Source organism: Erpetoichthys calabaricus, chromosome 1 (assembly GCF_900747795.2).
Source record: "Erpetoichthys calabaricus chromosome 1, fErpCal1.3, whole genome shotgun sequence".
Taxonomy (NCBI): domain Eukaryota; kingdom Metazoa; phylum Chordata; class Cladistia; order Polypteriformes; family Polypteridae; genus Erpetoichthys; species Erpetoichthys calabaricus.
This window is the reverse complement of record NC_041394.2, coordinates 315,690,047-315,716,688: the sequence shown is the minus strand read 5'-3', so window position 1 is coordinate 315,716,688 and position 26,642 is coordinate 315,690,047. Positions and strand designations below refer to the sequence as shown.

The 26,642-nt window shown below is 38.9% G+C and overlaps 1 protein-coding gene across 1 annotated transcript in view; it reads left to right on the top strand.

The window, feature by feature from the left end:
- The window catches only part of efcab6 (EF-hand calcium binding domain 6), a 177,703-nt gene that overhangs the window by 96,340 nt on the left and 54,721 nt on the right, over positions 1–26,642 (top strand). The window contains exons 14-18 of the mRNA XM_028817720.2: positions 902–1,062; positions 5,330–5,497; positions 5,590–5,761; positions 17,833–17,947; positions 24,059–24,192. Coding sequence (XP_028673553.2) covers positions 902–1,062; positions 5,330–5,497; positions 5,590–5,761; positions 17,833–17,947; positions 24,059–24,192 — 750 coding nt within the window. The remainder of the gene's footprint in view (positions 1–901; positions 1,063–5,329; positions 5,498–5,589; positions 5,762–17,832; positions 17,948–24,058; positions 24,193–26,642) is intronic.

Genomic DNA, 26,642 nt, shown 5'->3' with positions numbered 1-26,642 from the left:
TATAGTACCAAAATGACATCTTAATTAAGCAGAAATAGGGGCTACATCTGTAGGGTGTAATCTCGCAGTATGATACATGTATTGTGAGAACCAAATTGTGATTGTGAATGGCTTTGATTAAATTGTTTACGTATATTGAAGAAAAAAAAATACAAAAGGGTTATTTTGTGTTCTTTTAGCTATTTTTTTACCTGAAAAAGCAAGCTTCAGCATGTATTACTAATTCCCTTCATAATTGTAAACACTTTAATCATGTCTCCTCTTAATCTTCTTTTGCTGAAACTGAAAAGGCTCACCTCTTTTATTTAACAGCTTTATACCATTTCTCATGTCTTGTTATAGCATTTAAATAACAACTCAAACAAAAGTACAAGTGGTTTGAAATGTACTATTTTAGCAGTCAAATATAAGTTTCCACCTATCATATGTGCCATAAATTTAAATTGAAAATAACTGAGAATCATAGCAGTTGGTGGTTTAATATTTTGGGGTTTTTTTTTCTACCGTTTATTGCCACCTTCATTTACTTCCTACCATCTGTCACGAGTCAGAGTCATATTCATAAATGTGTAGGTGTTGAAGAAACCGTAATGCACCATTTGTTTCCCATAGAGTATGCAGCATATACAGTATATGTGTCAATTCCATTATTCTGTTTTTAACTGACGTTGCCTGTTTATTAAATAGTAATTCATTATTTATACTTCTTTATTGAATCTTTTCTAAATCACTGTTTATTTGAATTTAAAATTTAATGCTAATTAAAAATGAATAAAAGAATAAATATGACAAGATGCAATATAAGGTGTATTTCTAGATAATACTGAAAATTCCATTAAACAGAATGGTCAAACTGGTTTTAACACAAGGAACTGATGTCCAGTTATTTTCCGTGTTACAGGTTGAAGGCATCTTGGCTGATAAAATCACTGACAACTGGAAGGAAATTATTAAAGCCTTTAAATGTTATGATTCAGCAGAAACAGGATGCATCAGCCAGAAGGCATTGCTGAAAATCTTGCAGACATACTGTCTGCGTCTCTCGGATGAACACTTTGAGGAGTGAGTTTGTTTAAAATATAACATCATTTATAAGTACCCAAAATGCAATAAAATGATAAATTAAGGGAAAAAAATAATGTATCTTAAAGTCACACACTGTATTTCTAACAATGCATATGTTATAGCTAAGTGCATTAAATAGTAGTGCTGGACACAATAGGGATATCATGCACAATTGCCCTGCTTTTCATCCATTAAATCTATTAGCATTGCATACTGCAGTAAAACTTTAAGCCAGCAGCTATACCACATGTACATTAGAACAGGTCGTCGACCTGAAGCTAAGCATGTTGGGGCCTGGCCAGTACTTTGATGGGAGATCATCTAGGAAAAGCTTGGGTTGTTACTGGAAGAAGTGTTGGTGAGGCCAGCAGGGGACGATTACTCTGTATTAATTGCCCACCTCAGCCTAGTCATTCAGGCCCCCTAATCATCCCCTGTCTCTAATTGGCTAAGTATCTCTCACCCTTTCACTACCTTATGGCTAACGTGTGTTTAGTGTAGCGGCACAAAAATGGCTGCCATCGCATCATCTAGGTGGGTGCTACACATTGGTGGCCATGAAAGTGGCTCCCCAGTTTCTATGTTAAGAACTTTGAATAGTGAAGAAAGCGCTATATAAATTATTATTATTATTATTATAATTATTATTATATATTATAAAAATAAAGAACTGACTTATCACATTGAGACAAGTATTCAGACCCTATGCTATGACACTTGAGATTTGACTGAGGATCACCCCATTCTATTGATGATTGAGATGTTTCTACATCTTGTTTGGAGCCCATCTGTGGTCAACACAGCTGACAATGTGTATCAGAGCAAAAATCAAGCAATGAAGTCAAAGAAAGACAAGATTGTGTCGAAGGACATATCCAAGGAATGCTACAACAAACCCTGCACTCTGACCCCTAAAGGTCCTGCGAAAAGGCAATTTCCACTCGGGGATTAATAAAGTATATCAAATCAAAAATAAAAAAATCTCTGTAGCATAATATGTGTAGAAAGTGGCCTCCATAATTCTTAAATGGTATAAGTTTGGAACAACCATGATTCTTCCTAGAGCTGGCTGCCTAGCAAAACTGAGCAATTATGAGAGAAGGGCCATAGTAAAATAGGTGACTAAGAACCCAATGGCCAGAAAATCTCTAGAAAGATGAGAGAAGCTTCCAGAAGGACAACCAACACACTCCACTAATCTACTCATATAACACATGAAAGCCCACTTGAAGTTTGAAAAATGGCACCTAAAGGGCTCTTAGACTATGAGAACAAGATTCTATGGTCTGAAGAAATAAAGATTGACCTGTTTGGCCTCAATTCTGAGCATCAAGTTCGGAGAAAACCAGGTACTGCTCCTCACCCGTGCATTACCATTCCATCAGTGAAGCATGGTGGTAGTAGACCATCATGTTGTTTTTTTGCAGCAGAATGGACTTAGATTATTTACCTGCGTTAAGGGAAAGCTGAATGAAGCAAAATTCAGAGACGTCCTTAATGAAAACCTACTCCAGAATGCCCTGTACCTTGTGGCTAGTCTGAGACTCAGACAGGGCTAAAGGTTCACCATCCAACAGGACAAGAACCCCAAGTATAAAGCAATGACAACACAGGGGTGGCTTAGGGAGTACAGTATAATTATATGTTCCCTGCAGGTGACATCATAATATTCAACTGCCTGGCATCAAAAGGTGGCACCACTGATATGTCTCTAACCAAAAAATGGTCATCAAAACCAAAAACAATCAACAAGATGCCATCAGCTGCAATAAAAAATGATGGCCAACATTATATTGAAAACCATGAAATTATCTATATTACTAAACGACAGTTTAATTTGTGCACGGTGGACGCACTGAAGCGCACGCGCACTGCGCTGCGGCGCCCCAGAGTCAAACGTAGCGGCTTCCCAGAGTCAGTAGGTGGTGCCCAAACAACACAACATATAAACTAAACTTGCTCTAATCCACTGTGCCAGCAGTCTGTGTGGCATGTTCAATTATGATTCCTAACAGTAAACGACGTCTACCTAATGACACAGCCACAGAACAACAAAGACGAGACCGCATAGATAAAAACAATAAACGGAGGCTCCTACAACGCGCTTCAAAAACACCACACGCAAAGAAGTCACGGCTCCACAATAAAAGAGCTCAACTAACGGAAATACAAAACGAGCCCATATGGATAAACACAATGAACGAGTGCGCCCACAACACGCTTCTGACACAGCAGAGGCAAAGGAGGCACGGCTCCAAATGGAAGGAGCTCAGCGATTAGTAATATAAACACGAGCCCGTATTGCTATTACCTGTAAACGAGCCCGTATGGATAAAAACAGTGAACAAAGGCGCCCGCACAAAGGAACTGCTTTAGTACAAATAGGTTTATTTAATTAAATGAAAACTTTACCATTGCTACGACCTGTGAACTAAACCTGAGGTAAAGCGTGCACGCCAGGTTGTACAGCCGCCCGAACTGAAACACCAGAACCAGATGAGTCACAGCTCCAAAAAGAAACCGCTTTAGTACAAATATGTTTATTTAATTAAATGAACTTTCCCAGGACGCACCCACCCTCCATGATATTTCATCCCTCCAAATATTGGAGGGAACAGAAAGTGATTGCCATTCTTGGATTTGCGATTCTTTCGAGAATCGCAGGCTTGCTAGTATAGTACTAACAAGAAAATAATGCAAATAAATTGCCACGCACACAAAGTAAATGCAGCCCCACACAAATTCATAAGTTTACAGTTGCCATTCTCATTGCTCTCATGGAGAGGTGGAAGTGTGACATGTGTGATGTCATCTTTGACAGTATAAAGGTCGGCAGCCTGTTCTTCCATGTTGTCCAAGATTGTGAATAAGTGCGGTTAAAGGATTACTTTTTTTTTAATGGCTATGACCATTTTTACAATAAATATCTACTGTATGTGTGTTTTTTTATCAATCTATGTTTTATGGCTTTACCTATTTTAGGAATTTTGGACAACAATTTGGCTTGATGTTTTGTCCCTCTTTGAAATTGTATTTTATGGTTTTGACCTCTTGCCTGTTCTTCTTTCATCCTCTGGTCCTTGCATTCTGCACTTGTGACCTGGCACATTTTTACACCAGAAGAAAAGCAAACCATAACCAGTCCTCTTTGATATTCAGCAGGGGTCCAACTATAATATAGAGGACCTCCTAGCTGCCCCTTACTGTAATTGGTAGACTTCCACTAAATTACTTATCGACCCTCATTTCCACCAGATCACTTTTTTCACTTTCACTGAATATGAGACCTACCATGTCATGGTGGCATTCCCTATATTTTTATTGCATGAGTGTTGTTCCTCCTTCCTTCACCTCAACGTCAGGGCTTATCCTGAAAATTCTGAAAAAGCAATTTCAGCAAGCACCCAACACATAGCTTTAGATCTTGACCTCATTCTGCTTTAGGTAAGTTCTTAATGTAGGGCAGAGTTTCAGGCCTTTTGATTTTTGACACCTTTTTAAGAAAAATTAAGTTCAGGACATAGAGGATCATTTCTGCATCTTTCTTTGAAAGATCCACCTTAATAAACTGATAAGTGTCTGTGTTTTTGTGTATCACTCTCATAGCTATGCATCTGTCATTCTAAAAGATGGAACATCATAAACATTTTTAGTAATAAAATGCATTGCATTTGTCATTCCAAAAGATGGTGCATCACAAACATTAACCCTGCTTTTATGAATCTCATAACAAATGTCATATAACAGAGACACATGCATTGCATTCTTATTCCAACAGATGGCGCGTACAAACATTAACACTTGCTTTTACGAATTCCATATTAAAAGGCATAAAATAGAGACATACACATTGCAAACGTTAACGCTGAGGCCTACGTTGATTACTTAGATTTCACCCCATTTTAGACAGGTAGCACAGCTAGTGCTATACAAAGCATTCATTGATAAAGCCTGGCTTTTCTCTTTAATCTTCTCCATCCTGTTGGCTTGTTTTTCAAGAATATTATAAATGAAGCTCTCATCTTCTCCAAGGGTATCTCAAGAAACCAATCTGAAGACCAGTATTGTTTTTCAGGGTTTTCTTAGTTAATCTTGCTGCTTTGATAACAAAAGGAAACTGAAATTGGCCTTCAAAATTTTTAGTTGGAAGTCTATTAATACAAAAAGCTTTCAGTCACCTTCTGTTAATTATTAGTGAATTATTATTGAATTATTATTGAATTATGTATGTCACATTTTTGCTATAACTTGCTTGGTTCTTCAGGCTGTGTGGACCTTGTAAAAACTTGACAACCGGTGAAATCTTTTACAAGCAGTTCTTGGACAACCTTGGTGTTTCAGTGCAGCCTGGTGACCTGGTCGGTGTAAGTACACAGGTGTCTGAGGGAAGTCAGCAAAGAGAGGAGGAGAGGAGAGCTGATCACTCTGAAAGGTAACTTTAAAGAAAGTTGTTTTTGTTTGTCTTGTGGCCGCAGTGCTGCATCGTTAATGAGAAATAAAACCTGGACTGCATTTATTTCACAGGATGAAGCAGATTGACAAAGAAGCAAATTGTTTAACTAAGAAAATGACAGTACAGGAGATTATATTTAAACTGAAAGAGCAGATGGCACAGCGTGATGCCACCATCAGGGAAAGCTTCCTGGCCAACTGCCAGCAACCTAATGGACGAGTCACCAAGAAAGATTTGAAGAAGGTAAAAATTTATGTTAATGTGATGAGCTTCACATGGTATAAATAAGGAAACTTATGAACGTTTTGCTGGTTTTATGAGGCATGACAGGCATACAAAAATTAGGAAATGAGCTCCATGTGTGTTAGTCTTGCACAGTAGAGGAAATAATGCACTTCTAATTTTGTACTTCAGAAAAGAGCCTACAGAAGCTATTTTTAATCACGGAATGATCTGCAAAAAAGTGGATCAATGTAAAAAAAAAATAGTGCCTTTAAATCTGTTTCCCTGTGTAGCACCTTTTAATGGTATGTGCTGTTTATATAAAACAAATACAGATTGGTAGGCTAGTATGTTACAAATCAATTAATGTGATTATGATAATAAAAGCTAGGCATTGCATGTACACAAGAGATAATGTACTGAGTACATGAAATCGGCACAATGAGAGCTCACCAATCAATTTAATAGCATGCGCCATCAGCGTCACAGGAGTACAAATGAAATAACAGACGATAACAAGGCAGATAATATGATTCTATAATTCAAACACAAAATAAATAGCAAAGAAATATTGAGAAGCGGAGTGGTGATTACAAACATCCTGGCATTGAATACAAAATAATGCATGACACTTATATAGTCGTCTGAGAGTAAGTGCTTATAGGCAACACAGCAGAAACAGTAAAGTGAAGGATAAGAGAGGCTGGGGATCCAATTCAGGGTCATAAAAACCCCCTCCGGCTCAGCCAGAACTAATTGGTGCCAGGTAAGAATTGTCTGTGGAAGAAATCCTTAACACAATCAAGTGCTCACACACTCATGTAAGCACATAGGGAATGGCGCACTCCAGATAAAGGGCATGTTATCCGTACTGTGACTTACGCTGGTTAAATTAATACAGAAAGATACAGTGGTGAGATGGACAACAATATCCTTCTCATTGCATTAAGGTCCCCATTTCCTTTTATTGGGGGTCCTTTTATATGGAGTGTTTATGTTTTCTGTGTGATGAGAGGTTCTTTCCACAGGTTTTTTGGTGTCACTGGTTCATCCTTGGTGTATGACTGGTATGACTTAATTTCTGTTCTCCTTACAGTCGCAACAATGTTGACATTTTAGTCATTTCACTTCATCCACTTTGCTTTAAACTTACCCTCCAACATCATAAAACAGGGACTTGATATAATGATAATTTTATAAAATTCAGAGATTTTTACTTCCACGTAAATGGAAGTTTAGTGATGGGGTTATGTTCACGGTCTGATTCTACGAGAGAAAGTTGATTTTAGTGTGGTGTGTATGTGTCTTTGTGGAAAATCGAAACTGATTTTTACGTCTTTAAATAACAGTTTTCATCACAAAATTATATTATGTTCTATTCTGTTTCTGGATGATTGCATCCTAGAAAACACATAGCATTTTTGAACAAGTGGTTACCAAATTATATCTGTCCTGCATAGCAAGACCTATACACAGTGATAACTTCTGATTAAAATGGACCTATGCTCTTATTACAGATTTCAGTCCAATTGGTTTTGGTCCAAAATGTATCCCTGTATCCTTCAGAAACATGTCCAGTGATAATTGCTGTGGAAATTTTTTCATAAATCTTTTAAACAGTGCATTGTGTACCTTTTTTTGAGCAGTACTTTAAACCTGATTGATTGAAGGTACATGACTGTCCTGAAACAACAACTATGATATGAGTTCATGATCAACAGAAATCTGACAATGCCAGATTCTGCTTTTACTTTTTACGCTAACTTTGGCACCAGTTTCCCACAACCTGTTGAAAAATGAATGCATTAAAAAGTCTGAATTAGCGTGAGCCGCCCTAATTCAGGGTGTTCATAAGAACTGTACATAATAAACAAGAATAGTTGCTTCAGTTACTTGAAATATTAAAATGTGTGCTTCAATTTAAATGTTCAAAGTCAAGATGTTCACAATGGTAGTAGACATTTCTCATTTTTTTACTCTCTGAAAGAGTCCACAGATTGCTAGATCCCTAATAAAGGATCAAAAATAACATCATATTCATAATCATTGACATTCATATAGTCTAAAGTGATGCCCCACATGCTTATGTTTGTCTTTCTGGGACTGGCTGTATGAGGCCTGGACCGCCAATAAAGAATCAAATATCAAAAATATTATAATCATGATCAGCAGCCTCAAAACTGCATAAAACGGCACTCTGCATGCAGATAGTAGTAATCCCCATTTTTTTTAGGTTTTGCAAAAAGGAGTATCCCATTAAGGGGTGAACCCCTTGGTTCAGGTGTATCTGATATGCACAACTTCAAGCCCTTATGATCATTTTTGCTTACGATAATTATTGGTTTACTCTTTATCATAAGGGTGTAATTTCCTGCACAAAATATGGTCCAAAATGGCCTTCAAATTAGTTTTTTGTTTCAGGTCTAGAAGACTAAAAATAGAGAGCAACCCCCAAAAAGCTCCAATAGCTTCCATAACTAGAAATCAAGACTTGTCAAATGGTAGATCATATGTGGCAGTTTTCTTATACTGGTGAGTATGGAGGTACTGGACCAAAAAAATAAATAAAAAACTGAAGTGATTTCTAAGCATTCCTAAGTAATTCTTACCGTTTAAAAGGGGTTTCGGGGAGTGGCTGCGTCTCCTTGGGATGCGTTCAGCCCCCCTCTTCACAATGGCATGTAGAGCGTGGGGGGGGGGGGGTGTGGTGGTATGGGGGGCAGTTGGCGTGCGAAGTGAGCACAGAGCAAAGCCCCCTAGTTTTCCACAAAGAAGAGTTTTTTTTTTGTTTAAAATAAGTGATGTGCATAGTTTATGACTGAGGCAGAAGATGAGAATCAGTCATACAAAACAAATGTTTAGTATACATTTGTAATAGAGCTTAACATCACTTTGTTAACTGTGATAATTCAAAGCTGGAACGTGATCCATTTCTAAAACCCGCATTTTTAGTGAACATATGTAACACATGACTGTTCACTTAATGCTAGTGTTCTGAAGGAGAAATAACACAGATTTTATATTCAGAGGTATGGTGAAAATCTAAATTCATCTTAACCTCATCCAAATGCAAAAGTCAAAAGATAAACAAAGTCTTGTTAATAATATTAAATGGTAAATACTTGAAAGCCACTCCCTTTGTGTTTGAAAACTTTGGAAAATAGTTAATGTGTGCCACCATCTTTTATAGTGGCAGTGTAATGATATCACATTCCATTAGATCACTTGGTTAGCCACCTGTGTTTTTGCCAAAAACAACATAACAATAATACACAAAATGATTTGGTCAGTCAGAAAACCCTCTAGAAAATGGCAATATGATGAGATAGCATAACTTACATTGAAAATAAACATCAGGATTAGTAAAAAAAGCAACCTGTCCAAAAACCACACAAAATTAACCAGGATACTGACTATCTAGATCCTAAAACTTAAAGTACAAGTTTAATTAAATGCACAAATCTTAATATTTTGATTAATAGCACTAATGGGCGGCACTGTGGCGCAGCGGTAGCGCTGCTGCCTCACAGTTAGGAGACCTGGGTTCGCTTCCCGGGTCCTCCCTGCGTGGAGTTTGCATGTTCTCCCCATGTTTGCGTGGGTTTCCTCCCACAGTCCAAAGACATGCAAGTTAGGTACATTGGCGATCCTAAATTGGCCCTAGTGTGTGCTTGCTGTGTGTGTGTGTGTGCCCTGCGGTGGGCTGGCGCCCTGCCCGGGGTTTGTTTCCTGCCTTGCGCCCTGTGTTGGCTGGGATTGGCTCCAGCAGACCCCCGTGACCCTGTAGTTAAGATATAGCGGGTTGGATAATAGATGGATGGATAGCACTAACCTAAATAAGCAAGTAAATATATCAAAGCAAGTTAAATCTTTAAAAGAAACAATATGTTTCACGAATTGCCCTAGGCTTTGTCCATGAGCCCTTTTTTCTGATTTAGTATATCCTATTTCTAGTCTTTAATGTTTCTTTAATACATTTTAGTGACCACAGCAAAGAAACACACACACCAATGTAGATGAACCTGAAGCGGGCATCTTTATTTTAAAAGAAGGAGACAATAAGTTGAAGCACTTTCTAAACCTTCCTGTTGTTTAGACTATAGAAACTGCCTGTTCTACTATTAAATTCATCAGCTGTGATGTCATAACTGGTGAGTCTCTTACTCCTTCACACACCGACTTCCCGAGAAGAAGACTCTTACTTTTTTGCACTGGCTTCTCCTTATCTTCCCTTTGGCTTTGTCTTCCTGAAGGTTCCCTGTGGAGTACTCACCTCACTTGCCTGTCTTACTGCTCTTAATCAAATCCCTAGCACCGCCTACCCCTTCAGCAGCCAACCAGCTGCTAGAGTGTTCCCTGCTCAACTCCTCGACCCCGAGGTAACACAAAATGCTCATAATGGACGGGCGGGCATTTCATGTTGTGTAGTCTTGTTACTGTAACTCTTGAGGGCAAGGACCTGGACTCCGCAATAATAGGAAGGCCAGCTGAGGTCTGAGAACTCAAAACAGTATCAGGATGACATGCCAGAGAACCCATTGGTGTCTCTTTAATTGATTTGCACAACTGAGGCTCCCCACCTTGGTAAAGATGTAAGTAGTCCTGATCGAGAAATACCCTCCTCTCAAGGTGAGGCAGTTGCCCCCAGTACACCACCTCACAGGTTTTCACCAAAATCTTGCAAGGATCTACCCCTAAACTGTCCAATTTTGGGGATTGGCCTTTCAACTTTTTAGAGCTGTAAATCAATAAAAAGAAATGAGAAGGAGTGCAATGTCAGCTGGTGGCGCTTAGGCCAAGTGTAGTTGTTCTTTCTTGGTCTTTTCTAAGTTTTTTGTGCTTTTATTTTCTGTTTTTTAGGTTAACGTTTTCCTTTTCTTTTTAACCCTGGCAGTTTTAATTAGCCCCAGTTCATTGTTACTTTTTGGAATTTCTGGTTTAGTATTCCTTGTGCCCAGAGTCGGTCAATCAATTAGGCAATACAGGCAGCTGTCTAGAGTGCTGTCTTCTGAGGGGCACTATTTATGAAAGTTCAGGGGCGTGCCTTCCAGATACCAAGGGGACCAAGTGCACTTGCTTTGTACAGCAAGGGGCGAGTGCTCCATAATGTCCATGATATAATGGGGAGTTGTTTGGGCTACTGAAGGGGTGTGTGCTCCAGATAACAAGGGCAGAGGTTGATGAAGCCTAGTAATTCAGACCACCCACTATGGCAAACAAGGGGGCAACATCCATCCATGAGCTTTGACCAGTACTGCTTGTGTCAAATAACAACTGGCTTTAAGAGTTCTGATTTTCATTGACATTTTTCTCTTGAGTGTGACTTTGGGATTGGTGTTTACTCTCTAGTTATATTCTGTTTATATTGTTTAATACTCATGCTGGCTTAGATAATTATTCGGAGTTGTAGAACTCTTTTGAAAAAAAAAACTTAATTTGGAGTTTTGAACTAAATAACTATCAGTTTTATTAGTAAAATGTAATAATTGTATTATTTCTTTCTGATTAATCATTATTGGTCTCTGTCCTTTGTGTAATATTTAGATACTAGCCGACGCCCGCCGTAGCATAAGGCGGTGTAAGAATTGGAGCGGAAAACGGTGAGAAAAGAATTCAGAAATCAAGAAGAAATAAATACTTCTTGAAAGACACAGTTGTGAATAGATGTGAATTGGTGGAGACGACAGATAATGAGTCGAAAGATCTAACCCTAGAAAAAGCCACGTACAACTGACCATGGCTGAAGACTGGTTGTTGTAGATTAACGCAAATCTTTGCAAACGTTTGTCCTGGGGACTTGTTAATAGTCATGGAGAAGGAGAGTCTGAGTGGGAATTGCGTGTGTTTAAATTTAAAAGGGAGATTGGTGTCGGAAGGAAGGAGAGAGATTCCGGGAATGAAGATTGTTTCAGAATTTTGGGTAGCGATCAGTTTGCACTCAATAATATTTGTATGTATTCAGGTAATGATGAGTCTTGTTCTGTTGCAAAGACCTTTTGATGGCATAATATTTCGGAGGAGCATAACTACAGCTCCTACCTTCAAATGAAGGATATGGGGAGGCATGCCAGTTGGTGTGAGGGTGTGTAAAAACTCCTTTGGGTACGTTAGTTGATCATTAGGATCGTCACTGACCACTGTATCTACACTCTTGAAGGTCACTTTTTCATCATGTATAAGATAGGAACTTTGTTGTTAATAAGTAGAGAAACATCGTTTGTGATGCTCAGTATTGCTCTTGCAGCAAGTTCTTGGGGAGTCACAGTCGAGAAATTAATATCACCGTAAAGTTGAACAACTGGGTCTTGTTGTTGTGGTAAACATTGAGAAGGTCGTTCTGCTGTGTCTCTAGTTTTACCTTCCCCAACTTGAAGAAGCCATTGAACAAATTGAGTCTGCCCTATGTTGTAGTGAGAGTGCATTGCCTTCGTCAACCGTTTGTGTCAGGAATTAACCCACTGATAGTAACAGGCAGTTGCTGGATCCTGGAATAGAGATGACATTGTACAAAAACCCGTTGACAGAGAAGATACTGTCGTTCATTTTATAACAAAGGCTTAGGAAACAACCGTTGCAGTATAACAAAAATGCAAAGGAGAGAAACCAATAGCAAGGATCGAAACCAATGCCAATGGTCGACAGAGTACCTTTCTGTAGCAGGCTATGGAAAAGACTCCCAGGCGCACACATGGCTGAAGTGAAAGGTTATGCGGTCAGGCTAGATATATGATGGTGACATGACACCAATGGGGTCATGAGAGAGGAGCGGAGAACGTGGTAGTCGGAAGGAGGAATAGGAATCGAGAAAAGCGGTGTGGGGGTGTATGGGAGGCCTCAGGCAACGTGGAAAAGGGTTTGGAAGAGCAGGAATAGGAATCGAGAAATCCCATGTCAGCTGCGTGTGGGCGGGACTGGTTTTGAAGTGGAACCGCAGGCAGCGTGGGGAAGGGTTTGGAAGAGGACGAATAGCAATCGAGAAATGCCGTATCGGAGAAATATACTATATATAAGAGATGGATATGGAACTAAAACTGAATGATTGTTTATTGATTTGTTAATTCTTCATTTAATCTTATGTAATGAAACTTTATTGATTACTCTAATCTTTTGGTTCAATTGTATTTACGTTATTTTTCTCTACTAATTGCTTCTTTTCCTGTTCTAGTTCTTTTCTGAAATAATCATTACTGAACCCTTCTTATCGCTTAATTCAAGGCTGCTATGTTGTTTTTTATGTTGTAAGTAATTGGATTAGTTTGAACTTATCTAAAAAATGCTGAATTGCTTTTCACTTACATTCTCTCGTGGTTTTCTTTATTTCTACTCATTTAGACAAAATCTCTCACTTATGACCACTTTGGTATTCAGTATGGAAAATGGCAACACATTGCACCAGGCTGGAGATGGAAAGGTCCTCCATGTTTTGAATGGCTCATGTCAGTATTAATATATTCAATAAATACATAAGGGTCCGGAAATGCAGAACATAACTGAATTCTGATTCAGGATGATAGAACTGATTTATGAAATGATTTATTAGGGAATTAAATGAGTTAAAAGCATTTCTTTAATCATTCATATAATTCAATTGAAAATCACAAAAGGAACTAATTTGAAACGCGAAGGAAAAAAGGTTTAAAAGTTACAAATCTTTTAAATTTATTAGAGCTGACTTGTTGTGTTGCTGGCAAGCTAAGAATTTTTTATTAATTTAGTACAATTTTACACTCTATATTCACCTAAGAAAACCAAAGGCCATGTTGCTATTACTGGTCCAATTCCCATTTACAATTCAATTGAAAATGGCGTTAGTACATTTTCGGAAGCCATCTTACTCATCTAAATTGCATACTACAACAGAAATTCTGATCTTATACTGTGTCAAACAGCTGACTATTCATGTGTTTTAGGTTTTGAAGTAAAATGGCTTAGGGTGTTGTGCTTTAAACCACAAAGTTTCCAGGTCAGACTCCTTTCTCAGAGTCCTCTTCTGACATTTAGCACACCACTTAACCTGTCTCTGCTCAGATTTAAGGGATGCACACCAGTGGCGGCTGCTAGCTTTTGAAACAGGGGAAGCTCATATTAGGCCTTCATCATAAAATTCATTATGTTATTTGTACGTAAATTCTGCCCTCTGTTCCTTTTGCAGAAAATGGTCTGTGACCCTGTCGTACCAATTGGCCATCTTTTCCAGGGACTTAACCAGTTTCCTCTCAATGGCCAGGAGAGCAAGGTTGCTTAAACGATCTTGGCCCATCGTGTTGCGGGTGTATGACTTGACCCGTTTTAAACAGGAGAAGCTCCTTTCTATACCTGCTGATGTAGCGCCAATTGTTGCCACTAACGACAACAGCTTGTATAGCTGAGGCATTGCACTATTCAACTCCATGTCTTTAAAAAACACCAAGAAATCACACAGCTTACCCCTGCTCCCCTGTAAGTCATGATCTGAATATAGTACTTGAAGTTCAGATCTCAGTCTCCCTGAGTCAAAGAAATGGCCGTAACTTTTCAGCACATTTTCTAATGCCTTCTCTGGAAACACTTGTCTCATTTCATCAAATTTCCCTGGATTGACTAATTCTAAGAAGCTCATGCTTTCCAAATTTGAAAAACACTGAGAAATCTGCTCCATGAGATTGTCTAGGATAGCCATGTACAAATTTCTGTAGCGGTCCTGGGGATCCTGTAATTGTGACAGACGACGCTTTCTAATAGGTTCATCTCGAGGGTCTGTTGTGAGATTTTCTGCTTTTGCATAAACTGCTTGATAAGCCTCCTCTGACCTCTTCTCCTTGACAAAAGCAAGGAGAGACCCAATTCTTTTTTTGCAGTAAAGAACATCCATAGCCCTTTGCTGGACAATATCAAAGACAACATCTGTCTCAGAGAATATTTGTTCATATGTGTACAACATGAACACAAACTCAAAATCCTCCAGTTTCATTATGAAGCCTTTGGCAGCATCTAATGTGTCATCATCCATGCTCTCATCCTGGGTAATCTTGTCAAAAGTCTGCAGGTGGCCATCATAATTGTTTGCCACAGTGCTCACTATCCGTGATGTGAAATTCCATCGAGTAGGAGCATTTCTGGGCAATCCTGAAGACCCTGCAGACTCAAGAAAAGACATCCTTTTTGTGGACTTTGAAAAAAATGTGGCGAACCCAGAGAGAGATGCAAAAAATATTCTTGACTCAGGCAAGCATTTAGCACCCTGGGACAACACCAGGTTCAGTCTGTGTGCATAGCAATGCACAAACACTACACTAGGGGCTATTACTTTAACTTTGGCCTGTAGGCCATTGAGAGATGAAGCAAAGACAGCAGCCCCATCGTAGGTTTGTGCCACAAGTTTTTCTCTAAAACTGTAGCCCTGCATGTTCTCATTTAAAACTTCAAACACAGACTGAGCATCTCGACCCCCTGACACATCCAAAAATCCAATGAAGCACTCTTGAATTTTACCTGCACTATCCACATATCTAACAATGACAGACAGTTAGGCATGTCAAGATATGTCAGTTCATCACTTCATCCACCTGCCATGCAAAAAAGGACCAGTCTGAATTTCACCTTTTATATGATCAGAAACAGTGGCTGCGAGAGCAGAGATCAAGTCATTTTGGATTGAGTGGGACATACCAGAAAACACAGCTGATGACTGAAATTGTGTGGCCAAGACAGAGTCATATTTAGCTAATGTTTCTGTAAATTCCCTGTAATTCCTCTTATTTGCTGATTCACTACTCTCATCATGCCCCCTGAATGCCAGCTCCTGACGGCCAAGCAAGGAAGTCACATCAATTAGACGGTTTAGGAAGGCCCTGTTTTTTTTACTGTTTCATTATGTTTTGCCACCTGAATGCGAAGACCTTCATTGATTGCATGTTCAACCCTGACCCTGCCCAGACAACTTAACCTTGCACATGAACTCACAAGGTTCTTTGCACTTTTCATGCCTTTTGTATGCCCTGTCAAAGTTACCCAGATCCCCAAAACCCACGTTTGACCAAACACATCCCATTCCCTGAGAAGGTTTCGTCAAGAGGCATGGCCAACAATGCATTTTCTTTGTCACAGCACTTCCAGTCAGCCAGTTCACCTTGTCATACCAGGAGAGCTGAAAAGACCTGTTATTTTTTCCTGATTTTTGCACCAGATCAATCTTGGTCGTTGGTCTGCCCTGCCATTTAATTCTGAGTCTCTACTCGTAAAGAAGACTACTAAATGGTTTTGCCAAAAGCAGGTCAACAATATTAGCACCGTCTGCGTCTGCCATTATGCACAGCTACCTAGCTGGCTAGTTTCCCCTTCCACGAGCTACTTTAATAATATGAACGAACTAACTTTACAATGCTGAAACAAGGAGCAAAGTCAAGAACGCTATAATATGTTTTTTTTTTATTATTTAAAGAATGATTTGTACAAACAAAAATGGTTTATATCACCAGCAAACAATACAGAGTGCAGCAGTTTGTCGTACGACTTAACCTGCAAATCCGCATGGGACTGAACTCTAATCTCTGTAGTGCTGATGTATAATTAAGACATGCTGTCAATCAAAAAGGGGTTCCTCCCTTTAAACAGTTCCTCCAATCATCATGCAGCAGCCCAGTGTCCTGGCCCACCCACTGCTCCATTCACTCCCAGAGAAGCTGAGCTTCCCTGGAAGTAACGATTTTGGTGCATTTATCCAATTACCGTCCAGCTTTTCTGCAGTGAAAAAAGCTCCTCTGTGCTTGCCCATAGAGCTCCAGTGAAGCTGGGCTTCAGGAGGGTTTAACGCTCTGTGCTGCACGGAAATGTATGACAAGAAAATAGCGTCAAACAATCTACAATAAATACCTGATTCTGAATGAGCTAGTCATGAAGTTGAACGCGTTCTAGCGCACTTTTATTAAAACCAATATAAATACGACAGTGCATATATGAGTATTTATTTTCTGACATAGTAGAGGAAGCGGAGCTTCCCTTGTAGTCTTAGAGCAGTCGCCACTGATGCACACATTATGTTATCCTTTCAAAGAGATATACAGTACAGTACAGTCTTTGAATCAAATAAAAACTCACAACAATAGCAAAATATTAAAAATGCAAGAATTACGTGCTTTTCTTTAAATAAGGTATTGTCATTTAGGTAATAAATACTGAGTGATATTAGTAAATGTAAGGTGTCATGCAAGCGCATCAATGGACCACTCTCTGGGCCCATCTGAGGGGGTGCTTCTTCTGTTCCCTCCACAGTACTGAGAAGATATTCAGTGAGACTAATTCACCCCACCCCTTCCAGTCCCCCATCAATAAATCACAAACCTGCTGAAAAGATGGTCACTTTGTGAAAAGAGCACACTGCAATGTGGAGCTCCTATCTAGTGACTGTTTGGAACCTTATTGTAAAGCCTGATGATTCCTTTAATTTTCGACTTGTTTTCAGTTTATGTTTTGCACCGCAGAACACCATTTTTGTTTTGATTTTTCCTTTGATTAACACCAACATTTCTCAACCCCAACATTTTTCTCTTGGACATATTGTTCCTCACTCAACCACAAATGGCGTAGTTGACATGATGGTTGACCGAGTAAGCCTGGCAGAAGCAATCTGTCAGATTGAGGAACAGGTGAACCAACTCCATGACACTCGTCATGAACCAATTACTTTAGCCGGGGTCCAAGGGCCCGCATATTTTCTCATCCCACTGCATGCTTGGAATGATATGGAGACTTACTTGCTCATATTTGAGTGCACCACCACCCACCAGCAGTGGCTTCAATATGAGTGGGCGCACTGAGATGTGCCTGGAGGGTGATCCACTTACGCATGTGTGTGACAAAGGATAAAATAAATTAGCAACGTTACCATTCATTCTTTGTGTTAAAGCAGTCTACCGCCTTATTTGGCTCACTAATGGAGCCAAAAGAAAGCTAACGTGCAGCCATTCTCCAAGCACTGGGACCCCCAGATCCTCTGTACTTTGGTTATCTGTTCTGAAATAAAAAGGCACAATCTGAATTTTGTGTTTTTATTCTAATACTGATTTTGGCCCTATGCTATGCCATATATTATTTATTTGCTTTTTTTCCCCTAGCTTCTGGACAACTGTGGAATGATCATGGATAATGAGCAATTCCAAACCCTGTCGGATGCACTTGGCTTTAAGAATGAAGGAATGACTTACCATGATTTTCTGGCTGCATTTGAAAGTAAGGAAATAAACAGATAAGAATGCCTGTAAAATTCCAGTTAAAGATTATGTTTATCTTTATTGTGACTGTTTTCATTATTTAACGCCTTCAAATAACTTGCATCCATCAGTCCTTTCATTATTGAATTATCTTAATCCTATTCTGGGTTGTGATGTGAGTAGCCAACCCGGGCATCACCAGGCACAAAGCAGGAATCAACACTGTGTGTGGTGAACTTAATTTCTATTCATCTGACTAGTTTTAAACTATTCCTCATATTTAGAAGCTGCTGTACATTATATAACATTGTTTATAACACTGATGTGAACATCCAAAAATTTAACTTGAGAATCCTTTGGTTTTAATTATGTTTTTATGTATTGTGAGTGATGGGTTTAAGTCTAGGACAGGAAATGTCTTAATAATTTGTTAAGCAGAAAAACAAATCCTTAAAGATATCAAAAAGTATTTTGAGCTTGAACTCGGTATTTCAATCACCCGTGCAGCAAGCTGAACATGTTCAGCCATCTTTATTTGCAGTTAATAACTTTAAAATTCGAGATGAGACAGCACAGGGATGCACTCTTCTGACTTCACTCTGCAAAATAAAGAGGAAAAAAGACGCATGTGAGTCTAGGATTCCTGTTTACTGCTACATTGTGTAACCCACTTCACTCTGATGCACAGTGGCTTTGATGACCATGCTTCGGGAGAACATATTTCTAGAATTTTCTAGCAAAGCATGTCATTAATTATTTATAATCACCTATATAATATAATTACCTATCCATCCACGGCTTAACCCCCTTTATTAATCCAGGAGAATCGGTACCTTTCCTAAAAACACTGAGCATTAACAATCCATGGTCAGAAGTAATTAGAATTTTAAGAATACTTTGTTGTTTGTTTTATAAAATAACCTTTGCAGACTCATCTATGACAATCTAAATATTTTAGTGACATGTGGCTAGATTATTATTTCAGTTTTATTAAGTATCTTATATTCTTTGAGAAGGAATAAAAACTAAAATGCACCCTACAAATTCCTTCCAAGCAGTGGCATCGCTAGATGGGGGCTTCCAATGCTTTAGCTCTTGATCTCTCCCAACTAAACCATCTAATGGACTTAGGCTTCCATCCCCTGATCTTCGAGAGACAAGCCCTGCTTACTCATCAATAGCGGGAAAACTCCACAGGAATCCCACTGTTGACAATGTACAAACTCCACTGGGGGCCTCTCCACTTGTAGACAGCACGAAAATTTCACGAGTGACACTCCTGCCCACCTTTTCTAAGAGATCTAACTGATACCTTAAAGTGGCAGCATTATCATAAGGGTGCGGTGGGATATAAGCCCCTAATAAGTGCTGAAGCTAGTGACTGGGGGCTGTGAGACCTTTTGGTCTTGGAACCCCTGCAGATTTTGTTTTGTTTCTCCTGCTTAACTGGAGTTGTTTTTTCTTTTGTGTTTGTTTGTTTTTTCTGTCCTCCCAGCCATCTGATCCCATCATCAGACTCATCTTTAGAAACTTACAATATGATATTGTAGATAAGAATGCTATCCTTCTATTAACTATATATCTATGTTTTATAAAATTGGATGGATTTTTTTTGTTACTTATTCTTTAATATTCTTGCCTAATCTTATTTGTTTTTTCTTTTCGCGCAACTTTCTCTTTGAAATCTTGTAAAGCATTTTGAGCTACATTGTATGAAAATGTGCTGTAGAAATACATATTGTTCTTGACACCCCGCCCCCCCCCCCCCCCCCCCCCCCCCAAGCCCTAAGCTACATAATGTTTGTCTTGTTTCTCACCTTATCTATTAGTGATTTTCATAATACACTGTCTGAATCTTTTTAGGTGTGTTCACATATAATGTGAGGAGCACCTACTGCAATAGCTGTGTCTGTCCGTCTGTCCACATGATAGAACTCAGCCCCTTTAGACCTTTTTTTTAATTTGGCACATTTAATCTTCAAAAAAATGGTCAAGATAGTTCAGTTTTAATGCCGTTAGTGTTAGTGACATTACTGCTTGAGGTAAGGCAAATTTTGAGATCACAGTGGAATGTAAGTACGTAGCTTTATATTTTATGCATGCCAATCATGTCAGCTTATTGGTTATCACAAATTCATGAAAACTTAATTAACTGACAGAATTTATTATGCACATTAGAGTGAAGACATTATTTGCTATGATGTAAATAAGCATTGTGTCAGATTGCTCATGCCATTATTAAAATTGAATTTTGTTTATGTTGCTTTAGAAGGATGTGAACACCATCAGTTTCTGAGACAGAAATGTAAAAACGAAATCAAACTTCAATTTCCTTGATCAAAATCATCTTGGCTTGACCTGACTGTTTTCTGTCACCAGGACACCCATCACAGAAAAAGAGCAAAAACTATCTCCATTTTAATTTGGTTTTAACTGGGATTTTCATCTAAATGAGTCATTGAGAATTTGCTAGTTTATATTCTTTGTGGGGCTCACAGCCGTGAAGGACATGGAGCTCCAGCCCCAACTATTCAAGGCAGTTGAAGAAATTCAAGAAATAGAAAGTAAACTCTTTGAGGATTATAATCCTTGTAGGTTTTGATTGTTAGAAGTTTTTATACACAAAAGATAGTCACAGAACGATCATCTGCTTCAAGCATTGCTTTGAAATCATGTGTCAATGACTTCCAGTGGAACGATAGCGATATCAGTGGTCCTCATGAAGGTGTTCTTCTAGTCTAGAAAGGGAAATGGAAACTACATGAACAACTGCTCCACTTACACAAATTCATCCCCTGTTCACTCCCGTATTTGCCCCGTAAGAGACATACCACGCTTCTGTGTAAGATATACACATACACACACACAGATAAGAACACTAAAGTGTTTTCTCATATTGAATAATTTCTTATCCATTCATACATTCATCAGGTTATAGTACTCTTGTTATGTACAGTGTAAAACAAGAAGTGAGAGGGAGATCGTAAAAGGGAGGGGTCTGTCCAGGCACCCTGTTTAATGAGAGCGAAATTAAAAGCAAAACAAAAAGCAAATTCCAACCGAAAATACTGTGCATCTGTCGCCCTTTTACTGGCCTGGTTTGCCAGCTCTTTGTGAGTCTGTTTTTTAGCAGTTAAAGGTATTTTTCGTTCTTGTAAATGGTGACATCTGGCATCCAGTGCCGGTGCCACCATTAAGGGCACAGATCATAAGGTGGGGGGGCAAAACCCTGCCTCACAGGTTAGCTACTGAACAGTTGGTTGGCACACTAATAAGCTTGGCCTAGGGTACAAAATAACCTAGCACTAGCACTGCTGGCATTGTTGTTGATTGAAGATGCAGGACCTCTGGGCAAAACCTGGAAGTGACAATGGGACTCATCTGCTTCTCTGCAGATATATGAGAAGGAGGCAAAAGTGGCTGCAGAGCCCTGTACAGTAGATGCTCCCCATGTGCACGAGTGTATAAACAATAACGTAAAGATGCTGATTGCTGAGAAAAGTTCAGTGTTAATCCTTTCACTAATTTTTCTTTTGCTTAAGGTGCTTTAGTGTGGCTTTCCACCACTCTCTCTTATACCATGCTTAGAGGAGTGAAGTTAGAAAGCTGCACGCCATACTAAGTCATGCTATTCTGGCTCCCTTTTCCAGATAAGGTAAAGCGCCAAGCTGCAATTAAGCTCTTCAGAATGGCTCAAGTCTGAAAAGCAAAATCCTTTACATTTTATTGGACAGAAAGGAGATATAATTTTACCAAAGCCGAGTGGAGAAATTTGAAACTACAGTTCATTTTTGTATATTCACAGTACAGTAAAAGCTTAAATATATTTAATATTTACAAACAAATTATTCAGCCCTAGTTCTTACATCATCCCAATGCTGACCAACTAACTTTTCTAAATCTCGCCCTTAATTTTCTCAGATGTTAGCTTTTTGCCTCCAGCTCTGGCATTCCATCCTTTTCATTCCATCTGTGCTGCACCTTATGTTGAGCCTTTAACAGCCTGTGTGACCTTCATTCTTCTTCTGCATATCCCACTCCAGACACACATCAGATGGACTCTGACTAGCCAAATTCATATTTCAAACTCATTTCATTTTCAGTATGAAATTTACTTCTAGGGTGGCATTTTGGCACAGTGGTTAGCACATCTGACTTTCAAGCTCCAAATTCAAGCCTAGCACTGTCAATGTCAATTTTGTACATTTTTCTGTGTATAGTGTATGTGTTGCTTTTTCTCCCTGCACTCTTGTTTCCCCCTAACATTTGAAATGTTTTCACGTTAGGTCAATCAACGACTCTAAATCACACCTTAGAAGGTGAGTGTAATGTATAATTGAGTCCTGCCCTGGACTGGGCTTCTGTGTAGGGCTGGCTCCTGTCTTGCCCCCAGCACTGCAGGGATATATGGTCCGGCCTCCCATGACTCTGAATTGGATCAACTGGGCTTGATGATGGATGGAATTTTTATTAAGCTAATTTAATTACAGTAATAAGAGCTGAGATGGATATGTGGAGTTACAAAACAAGGCAGAATAAGAAATGAGACAATCAGAGGTATAACAAAAGTAAGAGAGATTATCTAAGAAGGGACAGGAGCGTAGGTTGAAGTGGTATGGACATGTGATGAGGAGAGACAATGAATGTGTGGGCAAAAGAGGGATGGGAAAGGAAGTGCAGGGGAAGAGAAAGCGAGGAGGGCCAAAGCAGCGGTAGATCTGAAGAAAAAGGGTTTGACTGGGAAGGAGGTCTGAGCTGTTTGGAGTAGGTTGATCACAAAATTGGGAAAAGAAGAGGATGAAGCATTAAGAGTTAAGCTATTACCTCAACAGAAAAAGTAGGGAAAGTAACAAATACTCATGATATATGCATTATATTTATAATTTTATTATGTTTACTAGCTGTGCTATCCGTCCAAGGCGGGTTGACATCTAAGTAATCAATGTAGACATCAGTGTTACCGTTTGCAGTGCACCATGCAATGCATATATCTCTGTTATATGCCATTTGGCATGAGATTTGTATAAGCAATGTTGATGTTTGTGAAGTGCCATCTGTTGGAATGAGAAATGCAATGTACATTATTACTAGAAATGTTTGTAATGCACCTTCTGTTGGAATAACCGAGACATAGCAATGAGACAGATACACAGACGGACACAGAGACACTTATCCTTTTATTAAGGTGGTGTATAACAGAAAATTAAATCGAGTGAATGAATAAGATGCTGCTTTTAATAAATGGGCAGTTTTTATATCATATCATGCAATATAATATACCAGTAACAGCGTACTGCACGATAATGTGCAGTGAATACACTTGACTTGTAGTTTTCATTCTCTTTCTCTGTACGTTTAGCATTCATTTGCTCAAACGTTGATGCGCTTGCTGCATCCTGAGCAGCTCTTCTTTTCTCCACTCAAGCGGCCTACTTCTTCTCTTCTTCTGTTGGCATCTTTTCACGTTAAAACTGATTAAGTCAGTTAGTACATTTTTCTTAATTTTTCACTTAAGATGGCACTTAAGTGTTGAATCTACCTCAAGAATGATTTAAGATATGAAGAGGTAGGGGAAGTGACAGTGAAGGTGGTAGGGATGAGAATGGTGCCCAGCCACCCCGAAAGTGGACAGTAGTCGTGACGTAGTATATGTGTACCAAATTTCAGGTCAATAGGTCAAGCGGTTTGCGAGCTACAGGTGATTTAAAATGCTGGACAGACAAACAAACAGCCATGATAGCGTATTATATAAGAAAATAGGACCTAAAAGGCCAAGGTGATTGTATTTGGCCTTTTTACTCCAAATTAAATGTATGCCCAGTGACTCTGTAATTTTTATGAATACTCGATGATGATACATTTTATTTGAAAAATAAAGAATTAAGGTGACTTTATTGTTAAAAAAATGCTAAAAAATCTTTCAGACCCTCATTTTAAAACATTTTTCAGTTGCTGTTTATCATCAGTTAGGCATTCTTCAATTCAATGAGTACCATAAATAAAAGCACAGATCTATATGTATATAAAGATGGAAGTTCAATGCCATAGTTAAGGCTCTTTCACTTCACACCTTTTGCAATATGGGCGGGTATGTGTATCCATTTTATTGTTTTATGGTTCTTTTTTTCAGGCTTCTACCTTAGCAGATCCAATGCAGGCCCCCCGATCGGCTCAAACCACCATGTGAATGGCACTCAAGTTCGTTATATGACAGCGGAAGAGTGCCTTGGCCAGATGATGAACAAAATGAACGAGAAGTTTGGGGTAAGTCATAAGACAATATGTGATCAAAGGCTCATTTAGCCGTGCATTTCAGGAAGCGAATGGCTTGATTCTAAATTGGGAGTTAAACATTAAAATATTAAGTTTAATGAGGTCTTTAGACTTTCTAAAGGAAATGTATAGAGTCTCTACACTCATTTCAGAGTAATTAAAAGTATGCTAAATAATCATAAAGAGGACCAGCATGCTCAGACCTGTGAAATTCTTTATGGAATTAGCCTATTTTTTTTTTGCATATTATATGTGATTACTCCAGCATTGTAAGTGAAAGTGAGTTGCTGTCTTTTGTTGGCCCATACAGGTTAATAAGTTCATTATTGTCTTGTGCACAGAGTACAGTGAAGTTCTAACTTGCTGTAAAGGGTCAATGTCCAGGTGGCTCACCGTCCACTTGTCCCCCTCTAATATTTTGTAACCGAGATGGGCACAGCAGCGAGTGAGAGATAACAACCTGGGTCACATTGTCCAAAAGCGCATAGTGTATATTTATTTAAACAAAAAGCAAAATAGTAAAGTGCAGTTCAGCAAATAAACAATTAAGTATCCCATAAAGAATAGGCAGTTCATATGTGTAGGCTAAAAACAATCAATAAGTACCTTAAAAAAACTTTTGGAATGCTTCAGGGCATCAAGTTAGCCTCTGTGGCAAGGTAAGATTAGCTCTCTCTTCCTGTCTGTCCAGCTCACCAAAGAAGATTGACCGACTCTCATCCTGCCTGCCTGACCTCTTTGGCTTTGGTTGACACACCTAGCCAGCGCTTTGTCCTCCCAAACACTGTATCATGCTACCTAGATCTTGGGAGTGCAATTACCTCTTATTCTAAACTCATAAAGGATTCCCCTTAGAGCAGGGGTCTCCAACTCCAGTCCTGAAGAGCTACTGTGGCTGCAACTTTTCATTCTAATTCTTTTCTTAATTAGTGACCAGTTTTTGCTGCTAATTAACTATTTCCCTTTATTTTAATTGACTTGACCTAAACATAAATTTGATGTGAAGTGAGCCAACAGATGACCGACTAAGTTGGGACCTCAAACTCCAACCAACTTCACTTCATTCAGTTTCTTAATTTGAAGCCAATTCTCGTTGCTAAATACTGTAAACCCATTATGTAACTCCATGGTGCTCATTCTGCCATGGCAGACATTTCTAAAACTGTTGATTTTCTTTTTTAAGAGCGCTGTCAAAATGTTTTGTGGACCTGAGCAGATCAACATTACCGAGGCCTTCACCTTTCTTTACTTGCAGTTATTGTGTGATGGACGCAGGTTGTTGTTTATGTGTTGGTACATTTTGTGTCTTAATATTGTTTGGTTGCTAATTAAAGAAAAAATAAATAATTAAGGGGCTTGAGTCTTAAGATGTACATCAATTAAAATTAAGGCACACAGTTAATTAGCAGCAGAATCTGGTCACTAATTAAGAAAAGGGTTAGAATGAAAACCTGCAGCCACAGTAGCTCTCCAGGATCAGAGTTGGAGACCCTTGTCTTAGAGTGTTGTTACCCTCATTCTCTCACAGAGGCCCTGCCTCCTCTTCTCACCTATGCTTGCTTGTACCACCGATTTTGCTTTGGTGCCCCCTCTCTTCTTATCCTCAAACCTCTTCCTCCTCCCTTACATCTCAGCTACTCCTTTTAAATATTGGTGGGCACGTGTGCTTAATTGCCAAAAAGGCAATCAGCCAAACTGTGCACATCTGCACATGAATGCACAATCCGCTGTCCACTTCGTTATCGAGTGCCTTGAGCATGGGAAAGATGTTATATAAATAAAATTTATTATTATTACTAATATTAACAAGACACAGTCGCTCCCCCATGCTGCATTGCCCCCTACCTGTACGCCGTCCCGCACAGTTTTTGTTTTTTTGTTTTTTTTAATTTGCCCTGCTATACTATACAGCCTACAATGGAGTAAGAGTGAAAACTGAAATTGACAGGTTAATATTCTTAAAATTTGAATTATTGGATATTTACACACAATGTCTTGATGAGCCAAAGAGACTTTGTTAATGCAGTTCAAAGAGGCAAATATGTTGCTGGATACAATGAAGAAGAATGTGTAATAAACCAAATAAAATTTCCCAAATCCGAGGCTTTGACATTGTTAGAAGTGAAATGGGGCATTGTAATCCTTGCTGTTGTAAATATAACTTTAATATCTTGTCAAAAGGAGACTAAGTTTTAATTACTTTGGGTCAGACATGTTACAAGACATCAGATTCCCTACAGGAAAGAAACAAAGTAGGAATGGCTGGAGAAAGGCATTAAAAATGACCCAGAAACACTTCCCTACTATCCACATACACCAATACAAAAAACACATCAAAGAGGAATAATTAATAGAAAGAAATAACAATTATTACAAATTGGAGAAATAAAAAAACACAATTTATACTATTTACAAAGCCCAGCGCTGCAGCAAAACCTTCC